The sequence below is a fragment of the Scyliorhinus canicula genome, chromosome 14 (genome assembly GCF_902713615.1).
Source record: "Scyliorhinus canicula chromosome 14, sScyCan1.1, whole genome shotgun sequence".
NCBI lineage: Eukaryota > Metazoa > Chordata > Chondrichthyes > Carcharhiniformes > Scyliorhinidae > Scyliorhinus > Scyliorhinus canicula.
In genome coordinates, this window is record NC_052159.1 from 68,636,175 (window position 1) to 68,660,783 (window position 24,609).

The following is a 24,609-nucleotide window of genomic DNA, read 5'->3' on the forward strand; positions in this document are numbered from 1 at the left end:
TAACCCAAGTCCAGAATCGACCCCAGGTCCCTGGCGCTGTGAGGCAGCAGTGCTAACCACTTTGCCACCAGACAGAGAACTGTAAGGATGGTATTTCAGAATTTAGGGCCTAGACAACTGAAGACATGGCCACCAATGACAGAGCAGTTAAAATCGAAGATGCTCAAGGCGGCTGAATTAGATGGGCATAGTCATCTGAGAGGATTATGGGGCTGGAAGAGTTTAGAGATCAGGAGGGGCCAGGTCATGGAGAGATTTGATAACAAGGATCAGAACTTTAAAATCAAGGCACTGCTTGACCGGAAGCCAATGGAGGTAAACAAGCACAGGGGCGATAGACAACCAGGACGAGATGGACAGCAGAGTTTTGGATGATCTAAAGTTTACAGAGGATGGAATGTAGCAGACCAGCAAGGTGCATTTTGAAATAGTCAAGGCTAGGGGCAACAAAGGCATTGGTGAGGGTTTCAACATATGATCTGAATATGTATAATGAACATTATTCTTGCAGAAACAAGCAGTTATAGGTTATGTTGGAAGGTGTACTCTGTGGGTCAATGGTAATCACAAAGTCAGGTGGTCATGAATCCGAGCCTCACTCCAGTTAGGCTTGCATTTCAGTGAAGTACTGAGGGACTACTGCACCTTTTGGATGAGGAGGTAATCCAAAACCCTATCAGCCTCTCAGGAAGATCCTGCAGCAATATTTCAAAGACAACCAGGGAGTTCTTCCCAAAGTCCAAGACAATCTTAGAATTAACAGTGCAGAAGGAAGCCATTCGGCCCATCAAGTCTGCACAAGCCCTTGGAAAGAGCGCCCTACCCAAGCCCACACCTCCACCCTATCCCAGTAACCCCGCCCCACGTTTTCTGGACACTAAGGGCAATTTAGCATGGCCAATCCACCTAACCTGCACATCTTTGGACTGTGGGAGGAACCCGCAGCACCCGTACGAAATACACGCAGATACGGGGAGAACGTGCAGATTCCGCACAGTGATCTAAGCCGGGAATCAAACCTGGTACCCTGGAGCTGTGAAGCAACTGTGCTAACCACTGTGCTATCCAGTGTTTATTTTTCAACCAATAAAAGAAGAGATTATCTGGTCGCGATCGCATAGCTGTTTGTGGGAGCATGTTGTTTCCAAATTGGCTGTCACAGTTCCTGTATTAACGATTCTAAAAGTATGGAATTGGCATAAAAGTGCTTTGGGACATCCTGGTGTCACAAACGGCGCTATATAAATACAAGTCTTTCTTTTTTACTTTTACAGATGATAATATGTAATATGGCATGGCAACTCTAATGGAGTTGGAGGGAAAAAGCAAAACTGAAATTTATTCTTGCTTGATAAGGGCAGGTGGAACAGCCTGCAACAATTGTCCAAATGCATTCTGTTGGTGATGGAAAGATAGGTTTGCTACCTTTCCTCCATCAACATTGGGAGTTCGTTGTCAAAAGTTCAGACATTATTTTACTGAATAGGGTCACATTAATGAGACTGAATAGGGTCAGATCCATAATGCTTTGGTGGATCAGAGCAGGGGAAATGTGTAACTCTCCAACATCCTAGTAAGTTAGGTTAAGGAATCCTTTGGTTAAGATTTTGTACTTGCCTAACGTATCTTTGATGTTCTTTACAAGTGACCCCTTCTTCAAGCTGTTTTTCCTTTCTACATAGTTTGACGGAACATATCCCGTTTTGTTTGATGTATTTCTTACTCGCCACCAGGTTTTAGAGTCATCGAGCAGCCACAGTCGCTCATTTTTCTTGATGTCAAGTTCTTGATCCTGCTGTGCTGTGTAATCCCACTTTGCTATTACAATAACTTCTTCTGTCATCTTTCATGAAGTCCTTCCTGTCAAAGACAACATAGTTCAGCATTAAACAATTCATCATTCAGCACAATATATCACCTTTGCCAACTAAATATTGAGAATCCTCTGCTTTGCCAAAATACAGAATGGAAAGAATGACATACATGCATTTTAAAAAACTCCTTTCTTAACAGTGTCCTTTGGAGAGACGTGGTCTGAATTGACTAGGAAGGTTAAGGTTCACATCAAAACAATAGTACCGATCCAGTCTTGAATCTGTTTTCACTAGCAGTTCCACCTCCTCGACTGAGAACAGCTTCTGCAATCATATAACCAATAATACTTTTATGTGATTGCCACATTAAATTGAAACACTTTTCAAAATCCAAATTGCTCCATTAACAACCAGTAGCTCTGAAAGTCACTGCTGTTGAGCATTGGCAAAGAGTTCCAAAGTGTTGGAATGTAGAGCTTTAATATGACACACACTTCCTCTCTAATAATAATACACACAATTATCCGCAAATTTTGCATTATTAAACACATTTATTTATTTTTAAAAGATATCTTTATAACCGTTTTCAACTTTAACAGTATAACAGTTTGACGTGCAAGGCAATGGTACTTACAAAGCAGCAGCTCAAGTGTATTTGATATTTACAAGCCAGTTTGTGTCTTATGTACAACATGTTTTACAAGCTTCCCCCCCTCCCCCTTCCTCTGTTGGGGGCATGTTTCATTTTTCTACCCCCCCCCCCCCCCGGGGGTGTTATTCTTTGTTGTTTGGTGTTGGGAGGGTAGGGGGGCTGCAAGGCCCTTCCCCTCCTCCCCTCGCCCCCATGCTTCATTTTGTGCGCCTTTGGGATCCCTTCCCTCCCCTCCCCTCCCCCCTCTGCCCGTCTCTTCTGCGTGCTCACCCTTGCCTCTCTCCCTATTCATCCTCCCCCCTCCCCCTCTTCCTGGTCGGTTTGCCTCAAACAAGTCTTGGAACAGTCTGATGAATGGCCCTCACACTTTGTGGGACCCCTCGTCCAATCCTCGGATGGTGTACTTGATCTTCACCAGGTGGAGAAATTTCACCAAGTCAGCCAGCCAGTCTGCAGCTTTGGGTGGTGCTGCTGATCGCCAGCCGAGCAGGATTCTCTGGCATGCGATTAGGGATGCAAAAGCCAAGGCGGGGCACTCTTCCCCCTATAGAGAACTGGCTGGTCTGATACCCCAAAGATTGCAACTCTCCGGCACAGCTCCACCTTCACCCCGCCAACCTTGGACATCGCCTTGAAGAAGGCTGTCCAAAACCAGTCAAGTCTGGGCCATGCCCAGAACATGTGGGTGTGGTTGGCCATGCCTCCCTGGTACTGTTCACATTTGTGCTCCACCTCCGGAAAGAATCAGCTCATACGTGTTCTAGTCAGGCAGGCTCTGTGCACCACTGTAAACTGCATAAAGCTTAGCCTAGCGCAAGAGGAAAGTGGAGTTGGCCCTGGCCAGTGCTTTGCTCCAGAGTCCCCAACCCACTTCTGTCCCCAGTTTGTCCTCCCATTTCCATCTAGTTTCGTCCAGTGGTAGTCTTGCCCTGCCTAGTAACCGTCCGGATATGTTCCCACAGTCCCCCCCCCCCCCCCCCCCCCCCCCCCCCTTCCCTATTGTCCGTGTTGATTAGCTCCTCTAGGAGAGTTTCTCTCAGGGTCCTGGGGTACCTTGCTGTCTCCTTACGTAGAAAGTGTTGAATTTGGAGGTGCCCCAGGTCGTCCAAGGTCGCAAGACCTTTAGTCACATTTATTTATTAATCACATTTATATTAGTTTAAATTTGGCCATCTACCGAACGGAACCAAATGCATCTAGTTAGCTGCTCCATATGAGGTCACAACACAGAAATCATCTATCCAGAGAAAAGATTTTAAAAATCAAAATAACTTTCGCATGTTGAATTATTTTTAAAGAAAACTATATTCATACACATTTGAAAAAGACAATACAACCATAAATGATTAAAATGATAATGCTCTAAACTGTCATGTTTAGTTTTGTCATAGGCTGTTAAGTGATTCATTAGGCTGTGAATAATTGATAAGCACTCATACCCACTAACGTGGAAGTTTCCAGTCCTGCTGAACTTTGAAGAGGAGAAAAATAAAGACAGATAGACACCGGCAAACAATTAGGACTAAAGACAGTTTTGAAATTGGTCAAGGTTTTAAAATAGAAAAATATGATGGTAAGCTCTGGCCAGCCAGGAGGTGGTCAATTAGTAGTTATGTTTCAATTAAGTAAGACAACCCAATGAGAAGCAGGGGGTTTCATTATTTTCTATAATTTCACAATGCCAAATCATACAGATTAATCTAAATCTCATCATAACTGTACGATCTGCACAATGAAACAGCTTAGCACCTGTACTCATGCGACACATTGTTTCTTCTTTCCACCTTCGAAAAGATTGAAGCAGCTCACGCACAGAAGACATTAATATCCAGTTCAGACCAAAAGGAGATACTACTGTTATATAATCGGATAATACTATAGTTTGATAGTCAGCGGTACGAGCAGTACATAGATTCATTATGGGCATCACCAATACTCTAGATAATATCTATAGCAAAACCCTAAACTTACAAAAATCACCATTCAGTAATGAGTGCACATATTACTGAAAATGACAGGGCAGGTTGAGAAAGCGATTAGAAAGGCACATCGGTTCCTGGCTTTAACAGCCCAAAAGCAAGGAGGTTATGATCAACCACTGCTGGAGTAGCGCGTGACGGTATGAGAGGGTGCAGAAAAGAGTTGCAAGAATGAATCCAGGGATGAAGGACTTCAGTTACATGGGTAGATCGCAGAAACAGAAAATGCTCTCCTTCAAGAAGGTTGAGGGAAAATGTGATAGACGTGTTCAAAGACTGTATGGATTGGATTTGTTTACTGCCACATGTACCGAGGTACAGTGAAATGAATTTTTCTGCGAGCAGCTCAACAGATCAATAGGTACATGAAAAGAAAAGGAAATAAAAGAAAATACATAATAGGGCAACACAAGGTACACATGTAACTACATAACATCTGCATTGGGTGAAGCATACAGGGGTGTAGTGTTAATGAGGTAATTCCATAAGAATGTCACTTAGGAGTCTGGTAACAGTGGGGAAGAAGCTGTTTTTGAGTCTGTGTCAAGAATTAGAGGTCACAGTTTTAAAGTGATTGGCAAAAGAGCCAGAGGCAGCATGAGAAAAATGTTCATTGTGCATCAAGTGGTTACATTCTTGTGATGAATGTCGAAATTGTTATATATTATATTTTAATGCATTAATATTAAAAACCCTGGTTTAAAATATATACAGGCAATATGAAATGAAATGAAAATCGTTTATTGTCACAAGTAGGCTTCAAATGAAGTTACTGTGAAAAGCCCCTAGTCGCCACATTCCAGCACCTGTTCGGGGAGGCTGGTATGGGAATTGAACTGTGCTGCTGGCCTGCCTTGGTCTGCTTTAAAAGCCAGGGTCTTAAAGATGAGGTAATCATCCAGTAATACAGATAATCTTTTGATTGTTGAATATTCCCTGAAGTGTAGATAATTTTGTTTAGAAGTGTTTTTATTCCAAATTTTCAACATTTTTCTGATTTTATCACAACCTTCCCCAACACATTAAACTGAATCCCCATACCTCCACCCTCCTCCCCCCTCTCCCTCAGCAACGGTAATTGAGGGAGGCATCCTCCACCGAGACTTTGTCAGGTGAGCCCCAGCCCCGTACATGGAGTCAAGGCACCCACCCTCCGCAGCACTTCACACCACAATTCCTCCTCCAGCACCGCCCCCAGCTCTTCTTCCCACTTCGGCTTAAGCCCCTCCATGAACACCTTTTCCTCCTCCACAATCCTCCCATAAATTGTCGAGACGACACCCCTCTCTCCAACCACCCCACCGCTCCCTAGCTGACAGCACTACTTCCAACAGCAAGGAGGCGGGCACTGTAGAAAAGGTGGGGAAGACATTCCTTGCCAAGTCCCACACCTGCATGTACCGGAAACATTCACCCCCACGCCAACCCAAAGTTCTCTTTCAGCTCCTCCAAGGTTGCAAACCACGCTCCCAGAAACAGATCCTTTGTCTCCCTAATCTCCTTCACTTCCCATCCTTGGAACCTCACAGCTATCCTCCCCGGCTCAAACCTGCGATTTCTCCTGATCGGCATTCCCCCCGAACCCACTCCCAACCTAAAATGATGCCAAAACTTCCTCCAAATCGTCAGCGTAGCCACCACTTATCGAATACATCTGGGGCCATTGGGATCAGAGCTGTTGCCAGCGCCCGCAACACCGATCCCTTATGTGAACCTGCCTCCATCCTCACCCACAAAGCCACCATCTCCCTATTCCATTCCTCAACATTCTCTGCATCTGTCCGAAAGGACAGTGGAGCAGATTTAATTGTGGCTTTCAAAAAGGAAATGGATAAATTTTTGAAGGGAAAACATTTGCATGGCAGCTAAGTGCGCCAAGCTAAATTGCTGTTCCAGAGCTAGTCGGGCCTAGTTGTTATCTCCTGTGCTGTAACCATTCTATGATTTGATAAAGTGCTGCATAGGGAACTCACTGTTCAAAGAATGGCAAATAGCATAAAAGGGAATGTGACAGCACAGTCATCAGACTTGTATCATACACTAGGCATTCCAATTACCTGTGAAAGCTGTCTCGGATTGCAGATATGCAGGAACGTACATATAGGCACATCAAACTTTGAGTATAAGAAGAAATGGTAGTAGTCAGTGCAATCCTGCTGGCACATTTAAAAAATGACTTACACCATACTTAAGTTCATCATACAGTAATCTAGCAACAACCAGTTTATCCTCAAACAACTTAAAAAATAAAGAAATATTTACATCTCTATAATCGGTCATTAAGGAGCCGTTAAAGTTGCTGCCAAAATAAATTTATATTTTAAGCAATGGAAAGAACTTCATGATTTTAAGTTAAAACATTCCTGCTTTCCCCCCACCACCGCAAAACACGTTTCTATTCATTTTATCTGGATTTAAACCATAAACCTGGCTTCTGACTTCCTACATAAAACACACTTTCTTTTCCTGTCCGGTGTTCTGATTATGTTGAGTCCGAGTGTAATACTTCACACACTCACAAAATGAATACGGACAGACACAATATTTTCCATTTGCCCCAATCTTTTTTTCAAATCTTATTTCCTATTCCTCTGCCTCCTCCCCATTTCACTAGTTTCTGAAATGTCCAAAATGAACAAAGAAAACTGCAGGGATTCTTTCCAAATTGAAACTGAAAATGCGAATCAGTAACAATAAGACACGTACTTTATACATCATCATCCTTGCTAACATTGTCCAAAAACATTGGGACAGCTTCCAAGTGCATACTGACAACACGTAGCCACACCTCTCTTAACCCCTTCTCGAACGACAATGTGTCAGAATACAGGAGGGATATAGAGAACCTAGTGGAGTGGTGTAACGACAAGAATCTCACCCTTAATGTCAGCAAAACTAAAGAGCTGGTCATTGACTTCAGGAAGCAAAGTATCATAGACACCCCTGTCTGCATCAATGGTGCTGAGATGGAGATGGTCGACAAGCTTTGAATTCCTAGGTGTGCACATCACCAACAATCTGTCCTGGTCCACCCACGTCGACACTACGACCAAGAAAGCACAACAGCGCCCATACTGTCTCAGAAATCTAAGGAAATTCGGCATGTCCACATTGACTCTTTTCAACTTTTACAATTGCATCAAAGAAAGCATCCTATCTGGCTGCATCACAGTGTGGCAACTGCTCGCCCAAGACCGTAAGAAACTACATAGAGTTATGAACACAGCTCAGTCCATCACGTGAACCCGCCTCCCATCTATTGACTATGTCTACACCTCCCTCTGCCTTGGGAAAGCGAGCAGCATAATCAAAGACCCCTCCCACCCAACTCATTCCCTCTTCCAACTTCTTCCATCGGGCAAGAGATACAAAAGTCTAAGAGCACGCACTAACAGATACTAAAACAGCTTCTTCCCCGCTGTTATCAGACTCCTAAAAGATCCTCTTATGGACTTAACCGGACTGATCTGAACTCTTCACACATCTTCTCTGCTGAGCAGTACAAACTCTTATATGCTACACCCAATGCCTGTGTCCATGTATTTATATTGTGTATTTATGTTTACCCTATATATTTTTCGCATATATGGAATGATCTGTCTGAACTGTATGCAGAACAATGCTTTTCATTGTACCTCGGTACACGTTGACAATAAATAAATCCAATCCAATCCCTTTACAGCCACAATGGTCAGAGACGCTGCTTGCCTTGGCATCCAAACTCTGTGATCTGCCATTTCTTCACTGAACCATTGTCTTTAGCCCTTTCATCACAACTGAATCCATCCCATCTCGTCAGAATCTCAGGTTGAACTCGACTGTTTGCAATATTAGGATCCTATTCTAGCCAAATGGAGCTTTCCAGCCCTTATCCGAGTCATTACATACACCACCCATTTCCACTTCCATAATTTTACCTGGCTTCATTTCTGCCTTTGCCTCAGCCCATCTGCTGCTAAAAGCATCACCCATGGCTTTGTCACTTCCAGATTCAGCTATTCTTAGCTAGCCTACCAGACTCCGCAATCTGTAAAATTCAACTCATTAAAAGCTCTGGCACGTTGCACACAAGGAAGCAGGAGAAGATAAATATGATGGTGGGCAGGACAAGTCTCTTTGTGACCTTACCCCTTCCTACAGCTATAATGCGTGCCAGCCCTACTAATAGCCAAATTTCTGTCCCTCAATCAGACTTCTTAAACATCTGTTCATCTCTCCCTTCACCGACTACGAACAAATGTCTTCGCCCCACTGTCAGAAATTTTCTCCTTAACCACCTCACATCCATCTTTCCAATTAAAACACACTTCCCATTTTTATTTGCTTATACCTCAGTGAACGCTTTGGGATTTTTTTTCTATTGTCATGGGAGTGTACCTTTAAGAAATGAGTGTTTATCAAATTGCTGCAATGATGTCATTGTGTGGGTGGACCTGGGTTGTGTCTCTGGCTTTTACTTTCATTTTGAGCTGGAAGCTATTTGTGGCTTTGTGTTTTACTTTCGTTTTAGGCAGTTGAAAGCTGAATTCAGACAAGGAAGGTTCATTTGGTCTCTCTCTCTGTATGTTAAAAGGTGTCCAGGTCACTTAATAATTTAAAAGTGATAACTGTCTTGAGTAAAGAATTTATACCTACTGCTTTGTTAAAAAGGGTGTTTGGCTTATGGATGTTGTGAGGAAAGTTAAGAGTCGCAAATAGAGTACTATATCTGTGGGGGGTAGTTGTGTTGGTAGTTGATAAAATGTTTACTGTGTGTTTATAAAATGTTAACCGAATTCATAGAATAAACATTGCTTTATTTAAAAATTCTTAAGGTCTCTGTTGCATAACACCTGGAAAGTAGGCCTTTGTGCTGCTCATAACCAAAATATATTAAAAGTTGCAGGTCAGGTAAACTCCATGATATACTTTGGAGTTTTCTAAACACTGGCACATAACACTATCTTAAAAGTTACTGCATAAATAAAAGATATTGTTATGCCTGTCCTAAAATTTCTCCAGCCTACAATTTTATCAAATGGACCAATTGCTTTCTGAAGGGAGGCTTCTAAACACTGATGTTAGCAACAAAAGTTAAAATCTCACGTTGTTAAATCCTCCTAGAATCCTCTGGTTTTTAAAAACCAAGCTTGACATTACACTAAACATGACTTCCTGTTTTACATCATTTTTTTTCTATTCTTTTCAGCCTTGATGATATGCTACAAAATGGGCCTTGGTCCGTTATCTTTGTTTTTAGCTTTTATAAATCTACACCATCTGGAGTTCAGTTGTGAGAAAGAAATTTTGGATAAAATGAATTCACAATGACTAATATATATTAATAAAATAAACACTGGCACTTATATAGCATTTTTCAAAATCAGGATGCCCCAGTGTTTTATACCCAATTGTGGTCACTGTTGTATTTTGCATTTCCTACATGACATCAGATGTTCAGATGTTTTGAGGGACTGCAAAACAATTTGAGGTAGGAATGAGTGTGATGCAGCACAGTTGTCACCCTGTACTGTGGAGGCGAGTAAAGAACTCAGGAGGTTCTTATAAACCCAAGTACTGTACTAACTATTGGGGTGCAGTGTAGCAGAGGAAAGGGGTTATATGTTTAGTTAGTAATCTGATAGTCTTCAGGAGTTTCTCACCACTGTTTACTGTTACATTTAGTTACTGTCCAAGTTAGAAGTCATATTTTGCCATGATTTGATTTATATTTTTGCTAACCGAGGAAGATTAGCATTTATTTTTAGGCATTCCCAAAGCATTAAGTACTTCTAAAATGTGCAAACTACAGTGTACGTCAAACTTAAGAAGCAGCTTCCATAAATCACAATTCGAAATCCTCTTCGAAATTTCAACAAAATTCTTGGAGGTCAGTATTAACACAGCTTGCCAAGATCACAGCATCAACAATAAGAAGTTACAATGCTCAATAGGGAGACATTTTATAAACAGAAAACATAATGGTATGCAGGGAACTTTGGTAAACAAAGACGGTACCAGAATCTCCAGAAAGTGATTGGATTTTATGAAGACACAATATTGCTTTTTCAAGTCGGTTCAGTATCAGACATTACCATACAATAATCTGCACACCAAACGACTATGTAATCCATGGTTAGAATACTTGTAACCAATATGAAACTCCTATTTTTTCATTTCCACCCATTCCATAGAGACATACTTAATTTACCTAAATCCATACAGAGGCAAGGTCTAGGACCTCCAAATGTGAGTAGAGTTGTTGCTGAAGTCCAATCAGCAACTACACAGCTCAAGCGCACAAGTAGACTTCCTGCTTATTGTCTAACTAGAATCATTATACAGGTTATGGTTTGAGTTCAAAGACTGTCTCTAGAAATCTGGAAAAAAAATCCAGGCCTCCAGAAACAGTAAGCCAGACTGGTTGATTAATCTGGAGCTCTGTGAATCTGTCTCACTTAGAAAATTTGTAACACCAAGTCTTGGAGTTGGTTCAACCCTGATTGATTTCTTCTCCCTCCAAATCTGAAAGAGGTTTGAACCTTTGCTAAGTTTAGGAACTCAAGAAAAAAATGCAGAACTGCATAATTCACCATTAGCACATTTCCCCCAGCCTACTGACCATAGCATGCTTACTCATCTGTCATCATCACTTGAAGATGCGGAGCTTCAACAGTAACAGCTTCGCCCTCTGGAATATTAGATAGCATTGCGCTTGAATGTACGAGTACATGACATAATTTCTGACCTGAAGAAACTTTTCTCAACAGATGCTACCCAAACTTTAAATAATCGCATTTGCCTTGCAGCAGACATCTGTGTGCAAGGCCTTAAACAAAGATTATGACCTGCGAGCAACAATTACAATCTAGATGTCCAAGTACAAAGCAACACAACAGATTTACATATTACCAACAGATAATCTACTTTAGCAAAAATATTTGCCCACATTGAACATTGCTTTATACAGAAAACTCTACAATCCATTCTGGACCTGAGGAACCAACTTGATTGAACACTGCAAAGAGCTCACTGGAAATCTGTCATGGTTATGTGGATCCAAAACATCTCAAACAAAGTCCTTAATTAGTAAAGCAAAAAGCAATCTAGCTTTTAGGGGGCCTAAAAGAATGAAGTAAAGATATTTTAAAAAATTAAACTATAACATTATTCTAGATCAGGGGAGGGCAAACTACGGCCCGACAAAGGTTTTTATGCGGCCCGCCAATGAGGTGCCCGGAATCATAACTGGCATTTTTGAAAAGCCGCCGGGGAAAAGCCGCTGAAGTAAATGCGCTTATTCAATAAGCGCATTTACTTCAGCGGCTTTTCCCCGGCAGCTTTTCAAAAATGCCGGTTATGATTCCGGGCACCTCATTGGCGGGCCGCATAAAAACGCGCGTAGTGGGGTGGAAGAGTGAGGCTGTCTCATTGGTCGGTTTAGTTGGGTGTGCGACCAATAGGAGTCCAGGTTACAAACAATAAGCCTTATTATTGTTTGTAACCTGGACTCCTATTGGTCGCACACCCAACTAAACCGACCAATAAGGCAGCCCCACTCATCCACCCCACTACGCGCGTTTGTATCGTTGACTCGGCTAGGCTGTGCTTCTGTCAGTGTTAAGGATCAGCACAAGCAACTTGACACCTGATTTCAACAAACTGGTAAATGACTGCAGTCAGATGCATCATTCTCATTGACATTGTTCTGTTACTTACTGAGTTACTTTGTTTTTCAAATAAATGTGCTTTTTTTTCTTTAAAGACCTTTTATTTTGGCTATTTAAAATATTAATTATTTTACTTAATATACTATGCGGCCCTTTAAAATTGTGAATTTCTGAATGTGGCCCTTGCACGGAAAAGTTTGCCCACCCCTGCTCTAGATGCACCATAAAGCACGTTCTATCTAAAAAGAATCCCATACTTTGGCTGTATGCTATCATTACTGGGCTACATAGGCTGCAAATCAGTCAATCAGAGTAAATTGATAGTGAAGCTATCGGATTCAAAATTCACTCATCTCCAACAGTTAAATTTCTTATTGGTCTCTTATAAGGCATACAGTACACGGTGTGCTCCACAGAAAGTTTGTGAAGCATCAATGGTTTAATCATTTGGACGTGATATTAATTTTCAAGTAACTATTCCTCCCTTATTTAATACAATTGTTACTTTTGCGAAATCTCATGAATGGAAACATTAGTTGACAATAATCAAAAATACATTCATCTCAAAAGAAAGGACATTTAGTAGGGAAAACTGATGATGACTTTAAAGAACAATTTAATATAAATATTTAACACTGGCTGGATCCCCATTTTTGGCTTTGATGAAAATCCAATACTTAAAATACTTAATGCAAGTTTGTTTATGTTACATCTGTGTCATTTTACCTCAGAATTTTTTGGCACTGCGTAATTCTGAAGAGTTCATAAACACAAAGCATAGAACAAATCAAAGAATACAAGATTCGGTTCTAACTTTTCCAATTCCATTGTGCTGATAGCAAACACTAAAGTTGACAAACCCAACAGTTCCTTGTTTCAAGTAGAATTCTCTCAACAGTACTGCAATTTGAGCATCCTCTCATCTGAAATTCCACATGGAACGTGAGCAGGTATGGCGTGCACAGCAGCATGGTACATACCAATGTTTACTTATCTCCCTCAACAATTGCATGGCCAATATATCAATAGTAATAGACAGGATAATGAAAGAAAGCCAGCATGGATGCATTAAGGAAAAATCATGTGTAACTAACTTGCTGGAGTTTTCTGGATGTAATAGATAAGACTGATAAGGGCAAAGCAGTTGATGTTTATATGGATTTTCAAAAGGCATTTGACACAATACCAGACAACAAATTTGTGAGCAGAATTCTGGCCCCTGGAATAAAAAAGGAAAGTAGACACTTGGATATGAAATTTGCTGTGTTAGCAAACCGAGTGTAGTGATAAATAAATAGTTATTTTTTCAGGTTGTAAGGTTTGTTGTGGAGTTCTCTTGGGGTCAGTATTGGGACCCTTGATCTTCCTGATACATGTTAATGACCTAGACTGCGGTGTGCAGAGCATGATTTCAAATTTGCAATTGATATGAAGATTGGAAGCGTTGTGAACTGTGATGGGGATAGCCTTGAACTTCAAAAGGACATGGATATATTGGTGGATTGGACAGACAAGTGACAGATGAAGTTCAATGCAGATAAGTGAGAGGTGATTTATTTTGGAAGAATGTGGGGAGACAGTATAAAATAAAGGCAGAAAATCCAAAGTACGCATACACCAAGGTCCTAAATTCATTTGGACCTTGGTGTATACGTATATAAATCAGCATCTTGAAAAAAAGTTAATAAAGCACACAGTATCCTAGGTTTTATTAATGGGGCATACAAGAGTAAGGAGGTCGTGTTAACTTATGCAAAGCACTCCTAGTTAGGCCTCATCTGGAGTACAGAATCTAGTTCTGGTCGCCATATTTGAGAAAGGATGTTAAGGAATTGAGTACAGAACAGATTTACAAGAATGACTGCAGGATGAACAACTGTAGCTATGAGGATAGACTGGAGAGGTTGGTCTATTTTCCTTGAAGTAAAAAAGGCTGAGGGAAGACTTGATGGAGGTACTCAAGATCTTGAGGGGTATGGTCAGGGTAAAGAGTGAGAAACTGTTCCTTCCCAAGAGAGCATTTGGGCCTCAATGGCACAGATTCAAAATAATGGGCAAAAGGAGTAGAAGCAATATAAAGTCTTTTCACCCAGAAGATGGTTGGAGTCTGGAATGAGCTTCCTAAGAAGGTGGTGTTAAAGGATCGATCGAGGCTTTCTAAAGGGAATTGGATTGTTATTTGCAAAGAAAAAATGTGCAAGGTTACGGGGACATGGCAGGAGAGTGGGGCCAGTAGAATGTTCTTTCAGATAGCCAGTGCAGACTTGATGGGCTGAATGGCCTCCTTCTGCACTGTAAAGTTTGTAATTATGTGCATAAGGAATGCAGAATTTCAGGCACTATACTTCAAAAATTTCAGTTCTTTTATTTATTCTTATCTAACACAGAATGAAGAAGCCATTTTGCAAACTGTGGGTAAATCAGATTATTGAGCAAGCTTTGATTGTGTTGAGAGTCAATTCACTGAAACAGGACTGAACTGGTTAGAAGCTAGAAAGAAATGCTGGAAACTATAACTGATGAACTGTGTTGTTTTTGCAAATAAATTAATGTATATCTATTGTACAGACAACAGTCTTCAATGAACTGTCAAAAATGTTCATAGTCCTCCAGACAATGAGCTTTCAAGCACAATATTGTTGGGTGAATGACGGCAGAGTAGGCAGGCAAAATAAATTAAATTTTAGCTACATATGTTCTAGTATCAAACTAAAATACCATCAATGTCTTAAATACACGAAAAGATTACAAAAGCTTGTAGTTTATACAAAGTTCGTAGCTTATTACATGGCAAAAAAATGCAAAATTGGAAGCTTACTTGGTTCTGTGGCAGCCATTAACTGCTTTGGGGAGATGTCATTAGCAGCCTTTTGTCACAAGATGACGATGGTGGTGTCACACAATTTACAACTGCTGGCTGAAATACATGAGAAACTACACGTGTAAACATGGAGGGCTTTTGCTTTCATTATAAACTTTCTAAACATTAAATTCATTAAAGGAACATGCTTACGTTGCTGATGATCTTGCTCTCCCCTAAAGCAGCAAGTGTGAAAAAGGGTGGAAAATCAGAGGCAAAAAGGCTCCTAGGTTTCTGTAAAGTACAGCAGCAAAACGGTATAACATCCTTCAAAAGACATTAACCAAGAGATGGGAAGATAAGGACTGTCGAAAGTTAATTAAACTGAAAATGTATAACAAATTCCTACGTTCTTAATTTGCACTCTGATTAACAAGAATTCACAGATGTAATTGACAAGCAAATAAATGGGGCACTTTATAAAATATGCTGCACAATGAACACAGCCAAAATCTGTGCTTTTTGTGTGAAATGGCAATCTCACCACACCACCTCCGCTACATTTCTAATTTTCTCTTCTTCGTCAAGTTGCTGACTCACACTAGCTCCAGAGGCACAACTCTGTAGCTGACCCAATTCTTAATGTATGAGCCATCCGATTTGAGCCTGTTGCCGTCCTCAATGCCCAGACATGCAACTTCGAACTAGAAAACAGAGATGTAAAATTTGGCTGATCCACCACACCCTCAGCTTTTCCACCTCTTGCCCAAATAGTCGTCCAAGGTATTAAGGCAAGCTGCTACCAATCACTCTAATTTGGACAAACTATTCCAGCACAGATCAGAGATTGAAACATGGTCCTTTCCACTCTGTATGAAAATGTCTACCACTAGATACATGTATCTATTGAGTTAATGGGATGTACCAAAAATCCTGTACGGAGTAGAAGGATAATTATGGTACAGAGCCGTATGAATAGGATTTACAGTTAAACATGCAATGACAACATAGAATTTAGGTTTGAATAGCAATCTATTTATTAAAGCAAAATCTTAGACTTGGCTGTTAGGTTATAAGACCAACTTACAACTACGTGAGTATAATTAAGGCACAGCTCCAATTCTGCATCAGTACACGGTGGCCTAAAAACCTCACCATGTCCATAAACTGACTAATTACTGATACAAAACAGTTACATAAGCAGTTCCAGGACTGCACTAACTACAAGGGTTTTAAAATCAGCATTTCAAACTATTTTTTCCTGGCATAGAGATTCAAAAATTACTTTTTACAAGCATCTGGGATCAAGGGAAATCTGGTCAACCTTGTTTTAGGTCAAGGCTAGGTGACCTTGCTTGAGTGGTAGCTTTAAAACAATTTTCGCAGGCTTGAGTGAAACAAAACAACGTATGACCAGCAATGAAGTATAGGTGAGGCGATTGTTTCCATTGTTAGATTTCAGTAATATTTGTTCATTTCAAGGCTCAGTTCTGTACAGGAAAACTAGTGTTGGCACTAACACTGCAGTCTGGCAGCCAACAGTCAGGATGCTACCTTCCAAGTCGAAGACCACAGTTTTACAATGGCAACCTGCAACACTGAACAGCTAACAGGGATCCTATTCAGCAAATAATAATCTTTATTAGTGTCACAAGTAAGCTTACATTAACAATGCAATGAAGTTACGAAGAAACAGCCTACCTACAAAATTACAAGCAGTCTGATTTGGCTTTAGACTGTTGCCAGGGAACTAGTTACTGTGAAAAGCCCCTGGTCGCCACACTCCGGCGCCTGTTCGGGTACAGTGAGGGAGAATTCAGAAATTAAATGAAAATCGCTTATTGTCACAAGTAGGCTTCAAATGAAGTTACTGTGAAAAGCCCCTAGCCGCCACATTCCGGTGCCTGTTCGGGGAGGCTGGTACGGGAATGTCCAATTCATCCAACAGCACATCTTTCGGGACTTGTGGGAGGAAACCGGAGCATCCGGAGAAAACCCACGCAGACACAGAGAGAACGTGCAGACTCCGCACAGACAGTGACACAAGCCAGGGATCGAACCCGAGTCCCTGGCACTGTGAAGCAGCAGTGCTAACCACTGTGCTACCATGCTGCCACCAAATAAATATTTTCTCCCCCGAAATAACATACTCCAGTGCCAATTTAGGATTCATGTGCTGTCTTCTGCCCCTACACAAACTCCATTCCCTAGCCTCCCATTCCATCTACTTCCCTGGCAACAGTCCAAAGCCAAATCAGACTGTTCGTAATTTGGTTCCTCGGCTGTTTCTTAGCTGCCCAGGCTTTAAACTCTGAAATTCTCTTCCCTAACCTCTGCACCTCTCTTCCCTCTTCTAAGATGCTTCATAACACCTTCCGGCCAAGCTTATGGCCATCTGCCCTAATATTTCCTTATGTGGTATGGTATCAAATTTTGTTTGGTAACATTCCTGTGAAACAGCTTGGGAAATGTTACCTTATTAAAAGGTGTTATATAAATACAGGTTGCTGTATCAGCATAGCACAGTCTAGTTTTATGACCCTAAGCAGTTCCGAATTCACTGCCGTCTTAAGTTCAATCAAGTCAGGAAGGCATTGAAGTTATAGGCCAGTTACATTACAAGGGAGTTTGGCAGGATTGAACATAGAATATACAGTGCAGAAGGAGGCCATTAGGCCCATCGAGTCTCCCGTAACCCAATAACACCTCCTAACCTTTTTTAGTCACAAAGGGCAATTTATCATGGCCAATCCACCTAACCTACACGTCTTTGGACTGTGGGAGGAAACCGGAGCACCCAGAGGAAACCCACGCAGACACGGGGAGAACTTGCAGACTCCGCACAGTCAGTGACCCAGCAGGGACTCGAACCTGGGACCCTGGCGCTGTGAAGCCGCAATGCTAATCACTTGTGCTACATGCTGCCCATGCACAGATTGGATAGTATTTATTTTAATAAACAAGGAGTCTGATGAACAAGGCAGATGAGTTAAGGGCATAAATTAACACATGGGGGAATTATGTCATTACTGTCACTGAGACATGGTGAGGGACAGGTTTGGCAGCTCGATATTCCAGGATATAGGATTTTCAGGCGAGACAGGGAACAAAGTAAAAGAGGAGGGGGTGTCACAATTTTGATCAGGGAATCAATTTCAGCAGTAAGGAGGAATTACATCTTACTAGGCTCTTCAAATTAAGCCTTGTGGATAGAACTTATAAACTAAAAAGGAGCAATCACATTGCTGGGAGTGTTCTATAGGCCCCCTAACAGTCCAAGGGTAATAGAAGAGAAGATTATGTAGGCAAATTTCAGAGAAGTGTTAAAATAATAGGGTAAATGATAGCGGGGGATTTCAACTGCCCCAACATTAACTGGGCAAGTCATAGTGCAAAAGGTTTAGAGGGAGTGGAATTCTTAAAATACGTTCAAGAGAACTTTTAAGCCAGTATGTAGTCGGTCCTACAAGAGAGGACGCAGTCCTGGACTTAATTTTATCTTACAAAGCTGGGCAAGTGGTTGATGGATCAGCGGGGGCCATTTTGCTGACAGTGATCACAACTCTGTTTGAGTCAAGACTGCTGCGGAAAAGGACAAGGATGGGTCTGAGATCAAAGTTCTAAACTTGGAGAAGGCGGATTTTAATAAGATCAGATATGATTTTGCCAGAGTGGACTTAATATAGTGCGAAGAGAATGCTACAAAGAGGATGAATGATTGAAAATAATCAAATATTTTAGAGGGACTATTAGAATAAAAACTAGTGATGTTAGCAGCACTTTGATATGTCGCACGGGGCTCCAGTAAGTACTGCATATGAACTGGCATTGCACTAGCTTTCTTTTCAAACTTTATCTTATTTCTACAAAATATGCAAATACAGCCTCAATTTAAATAGACTTGCCCAGAGGAAAAGAGCCAAATGGAGACTCATTTAAATATGGTCAGGAGCAGGAGCAGGCAATCTGGCCCCTCAAGCCTGCTCCGCCATTCAATAAGATCACGGCTGATCTTTTTCAGGACTCAGCTCCACTTACCCGCTCGCTCACCATAACCTTTTACTCCTTTACTGTTCAAAAATTGATCTATCTTTGCCTTAAAAACATTTAATGACGTAGCCTCAACTGCTTTACTGGGCAGGAAATTCCACAGATTCACGACCCTTTGGGTAAAGAAGTTCCTCCTCAACTCAGTCCTAAATCTGCTCCCCCTTATTTTGAGGCCATGTCCCGGAGTTCTAGTTTCACCCGCCAGTGGAAGTAACCTCCCTGCTTCTAGCCTATCTATTCCCTTCATAATTTTATATATTTCTACAAGATCCCTCCTCATTCTTCGAAATTCCAATGAGTATAGTCCCAGTCTAGTTAGTCTCTCCTCACAAGCCAATCCTCTCAACTCTGGAATCAACCGAGTGAATGTCCTCTGTACACCTACTTGTGCCAGTATATCTTTTCTCAAGTAAGACGACCAAAACTGTACACAGTACACCAGGTGGCCAGGTGGCCCCACCAGCACCCTATACAGCTGCAACATAACATTTCTGTTTTTAAACACCATCCCTCTAACAATGAAGGATAAAATTCCATTTGCCTATTTAATTACTTGCTGCACCATCAAAACAACTTTTTGCGATTCATGCACAAGGACACCTAGGTCCCTCTGCAGTTTTTTACCATTTAAATAACAGTCCATTTTGCTCTTATTCCTACTAAAATGGATGACCTCACATACACCAACATTGTACTTCATCTGCCAGACCCTTGCCCACTCATTTAAACTATCTATACCCCTCTGCAGACTTTGTGTCCTCTCCACACTTGGCTCTACCACTCACCTTAGTGTCACCTGCAAACTTTTGACACATGACACTTGGTGTCCAACTCCAGATCATCTAAGTAAATTGTAAACAATTGAAGACCCAACACTGATCCCTGAGGCACACCACTAGCTATTGATTGCCAACCAGAGAAACACCCATTTATCCCCACTCTTTACTTTCTGTCAGTTAACCAATCCTCTATTCGGCTAAACCCAGCACTATCAACCCTGCATAGTCCTCTTTACTAACAGGGGGGGGGGGGGGGGAAGAGAGAGAGATGGGGGGGGGGGGGGGCTTGTGCCAATATTGGGACAGCTGCCCAATAGAATAGTCGTGAAATAGACTGACAATCAGATTTGCAGAGTCATACCTTACAGATAATGTTCCACACACCATTATTATCCCTGGGTATGTTCTGTCTCACCAGCATGACAGACCCAACTGAGGTGGCAGCACAGTGCTACACAGTCATAAGGTAGTTGCCCTAGAAGTTCTCAACATTAACTCTGGGCCCCAAGAAATCTCATGATGCCAGGTTAGGCAAGGAATCCTCCTGCTGATTACCACCCATCACCCTCCCATAGTTGATGAATCAGTACTCCTTCATGTTGAACAGCACTTGGAAGCTACAATGAGGGTGGCTAAGGCACAGAATGCAGATTGTATGGGGAACTTCAATGCCCACCACCAATGTGGCTTGGTGGCACCATTACTGACTGAGCTGTTCGAGTCCTGAATGATGTAACTGCTAGACTGGATCTGTGGCAGATGGTGAGGCAATCAAGAGGGGGAAACATACTTGACCTCGCCTCACCACTATATCTGTCGGTCTTGCATCTGTCCATGATGGTACTTACAAGCTGACCATGGCAAATTATATTAACAGGGAAAGACAGGGTAGATAAAGATAAACTACTTCCATTGGTGAAATGTTTGGAAGAACTTCTTCACTCAAAGGGTGGTGGAGGTTTGAAACGCTCTCCCACAACATCAGATGATACGAGAACAGTTGTTAACTTTAAAGCTGAGATGGATAAATTTTTGTTGAGCAAAGATATTAAGGGATATGGGCCAACGGCAGGTAAATGGAGTTAGGTCGCAGATTTGTGATAGGTAGGTCATGTCTGACTAATCTAGTTAGTGGAGTGTCTATGAATATTGTCTATATGAACATGTTAAATTTCTCAGACTTCCACTGCTCAGCAGTCTGTGCTAATATGTACTACAGCTCTTTAAAATTGAAAATTGAAGAGCAGTGGCTACATGCAATGACATAAGCAGGGTGGTCTGAAGGTGAAATTTTAAGAGACTGAGAATAATAAAATTGGAGCAAGTGGAAATGTGGAATTTAAGGTAGATAAGGACATAGATTGAAATAAAATCCACAAGATCCATCTTAATAGCAGGATAAAACTAAAAGTGAATTATAAGACCACAGATTATAAACCAGGCTATCAGGCTTTCAAGATTAGACAAAGTCTTGACTTAAAGAATTGAAAATTTGCCAGTTTATCTATATTAAATTCTAATCTTGGTAAATTTAAAAATCCTAACTAAATTATATATTCAATAGTCATCAAAATGCATTTCTCGATGTGTAAGGGGATCGTGCAACAATGGTATGTGAACATTAAGTACTCCAAAAACGCTAGAATGCAGACACAACAGATTTGTTTTAATATCAATAACTCAATTTTGGGCAGCACGGTTGCATAGTGGTTAGCACAATTGCTTCACAGCTCCAGAGTCCCAGGTTCGATTCCTGGCTGGGTCACTGGCTGTGCGAAGTCTGCATGTTCTCCCCGTGTGTGCGTGGGTTTCTTCCGGGTGCTCCGGTTTCCTCCCACAGTCCAAAGATGTGCAGGTTAGATGGATTGGCCATGCTAAAATTGCCCTTAGTGTCCAAACATTGCCCTTCGTGTTGTGTGGGGTTACTGGGATAGGGTGGAGGTGTGGGCTTGGGTAGAGTGCTCTTTGCAAGAGCCGGTGCAGACTCGATGGGCCGAATGGCCTCCTTCTGCACTGTAAATTCTATGGTCTTTGGTCAATTGTAACAGCAGAGTCAATAATGAGCAGAGCATTCTTCTGCACAGACGATCATCATTCATAACTATCTTAACAGGGAATAACACCAGTACAAGTGCAGCGAGAAATGTTTAGGTCTCTATTCAACAAAGGAAGAATAAACATGCACAAGGGTAGCATTGTCAAAGCTATTAAACATAAATTAATTCATAAATATATCTGTTTGCAGAGGATTCTACTCTACTAATCTTTAGTCTACATATTTTTGTCTGCTTTACTGCGGAATGTGGATTTTCAAAGTCACTTCAAAATGTTGGAATGCCAGTATGTTGACTTCAAATAAACACAACAGTTACCGAGGCTGATTTTGACATGATTTTGAACGCACTGCCAGGATATAAACATTGTAACGGTATGGAACTTGGCATCAGAGAGGTGAACCTTTTATGCCAGTATAGAACAGGGGTGAATTTACACTGCCAAGTTCATAAAGTGGTGTTAATGTGAGATTAGTTTTAACACAAACTTAATGGCGGGGTGGACATGGGGTGATAAATGTCTTTCCAGAAGGAAAGTGAAAGGATTATGATTAGTATAACTTTCTGACTTGCGGTAGACCCAGGTTTTAATACTTAATAATTTTAATTCAGGGTTGTTTAACTTGAATTAACAATGTAATTTTGTTGTTAGAAATAATTCAAATTATCTGACATAAACATAATGGCAGTTAAGTGCCACGTCAAAGAAACTGTCAAGTTGCAACTAGTTGACAAATTTGAGGAGTCTTCAATATTAGGTTTTTAACACAGGTTGTTAGTATTTCAGTTAAATGGCATACTTATGTTGAATTGAGACAGATCAAAATACCTTGTTGTCAAGACAGCAGTGATCTGGCACACAAAAGGTAACAGAAGGAAAAATGAAAAGATTAAGCCATGTCACAGTAATGGCAAAAGTGAAACTACAAAATTCAATTATCAAGAAACATAAAAAGAAATTGTGAAGTATAGAGCTACTAAGAGATACACACGATAAACTGACAGATAATGACAGCAAAATACTAAAATAATTACTTTGCACGTGGCATTTTTCAGGGAGATTAACATGGTGGGTACAAAGTATGAAGAGATCAAAAAAGAAATAGATACAGTTAATATACAAAAAGGGAGATGATTGAGAAACTAATCAAACTTAGAGGGGATCAAACCCCTGAGGCAATATTATATAATATACAAAATTAATTAGAAATAGGGAATGTCAAGAGTACTAGCAGACTTTAAATGTGATTCCAAAACATAAAATGGAGCTAGCCCAATTCCTGTGAACTACAGACCAATTAGCTAATGATGGTAGATGGTTAGTTTATAGAATATTTACTAAATATGTAATAGAAAAGCATCTAGAAACTGAAAATACAATAATTACTCAACACAGATTTCAAAAAGGTCATGCTTGACCAAATTGAATGATCTGAAATAGCAACTGAAAGGATAGTTCAGGGTAATGCAGCAGATGTTTGGAGTTCCAAAAGGTCTTAAGGTGCGAGGGGCAAGGTTAAGAGATGTACGAAGCAAGTTTTTTTTAAAAACAGACAGTAGTGGGTGCCTGGAACTCGCTGCCGGAGGGGGTGGTGGAAGCAGGGACGATAGTGACGTTTAAGGGCATCTTGACAAATACATGAATAGGATGGGAATAGAGGGATGCGGACCTCGGAAGTGTAGAAGATTTTAGTTTAGACGGGCAGCATGGTCGGCGCAGGCTTGGAGGGCCGAAAGGCCTGTTCCTGTGCTGTACTTTTCTTTGTTCTTTGTTCTTTTGTCTGACAATGCCATGACTAAGAAATGTGGAATCAAAGAAAAGTAGAACAAAAGGCAAACTGGCTACAAAACAGAAAAGAGAGAGTAAGGGTTGAAAGTCAACTCTTCAAGGTAGCAAAGGTGGAAAGGGGTATTCCACAGGGATTAGAATTGCAATTTCAAAATTTGCAGAGACCACCAAATTGGGTGACATTAATAGAGAGGAGGATTGTGACAAAATTCAGGAAGATACAAATAAAATTGGAAAATGAGCTGATAAGTGTGAGATTGTGTATCCTGGAAGGAAGAATAACAAGGCCACAAATTCCTTGGAAAACAAGTGTCTGAATGGTATTTAGGGAGTGGAAGGAGCTAGACAAATCACTAAAGTACCAATGCAGGCCAATATACCCTAAAAGGAACAAAGTATTGGGAAGATTTCAAGCAGGCTGGAACTGAAAAGCAGAGAATTTGAGATCAATTTGAAGAGCATTGTGTTAAGACCACACACAGTACTATTTACAGGTTATCTTAAAAATGTTAAATTTGATTCAGAACTGGCATAGAATATTAGAACAGAGAAACACCTCCCCTTGCAATGTTGCACAATACACAATTTGATGTCTAGATTTTGATACTGTTTCCGTAATCCAGAAATTTCTATCACAAATGATAGCCTAAAATAGAACACTGTAGATCACTCATTGTTTTTCAATCCAAATTTTATTTTTGACCTTATCCTTGGTTTTCTATCGCCAGCTACCTCCTATCAAATTGTTTTTTTCTCCATGTGTAAATATCTTGGTCATAAGTCCCTTGTGATACCTCATTAAATGCTTTTTGAAAATTGATACAAGTGACATCCATTCATTTTCCAGTCCAGTATCATCCATTCAAATGTATTTGCTTGTCAAAATTAGCCAGTGATTTGAATTAAACAAATTCATCCAGTTTTTTTTTTGCAGAATTGCAATTTCAAATATCTGATCATACCAAATTAACTTAAGGAAACTGAAATAAAGCAAATTCAAAGAATAGATTATATCTAACCTCTTGTTTCTTCAAAAAAATCTG

At 40.8% G+C, this 24,609-nt stretch overlaps 1 protein-coding gene across 11 annotated transcripts in view; it reads right to left on the bottom strand.

Moving 5' to 3' along the window:
- The window catches only part of LOC119977894 (cytoplasmic protein NCK2), a 109,319-nt gene that overhangs the window by 49,076 nt on the left and 35,634 nt on the right, over positions 1-24,609 (bottom strand). For 2 of the 11 annotated variants that reach the window (XM_038819182.1, XM_038819185.1), the window contains exons 2-4: positions 14,913-15,011; positions 1,984-2,138; positions 1,618-1,860 (exon numbers count right to left, since the gene is read on the bottom strand). In XM_038819182.1, the coding sequence (XP_038675110.1) occupies positions 1,618-1,843 (226 nt within the window). In that variant the 5' untranslated portion in view covers positions 1,844-1,860; positions 1,984-2,138; positions 14,913-15,011. Of the gene's footprint in view, positions 1-1,617; positions 1,861-1,983; positions 2,139-6,502; positions 6,560-14,912; positions 15,012-15,107; positions 15,189-24,609 lie in introns of those variants that run through there. The other 9 variants (XM_038819187.1, XM_038819186.1, XM_038819183.1 and 6 more) reach the window with 9 other exon arrangements.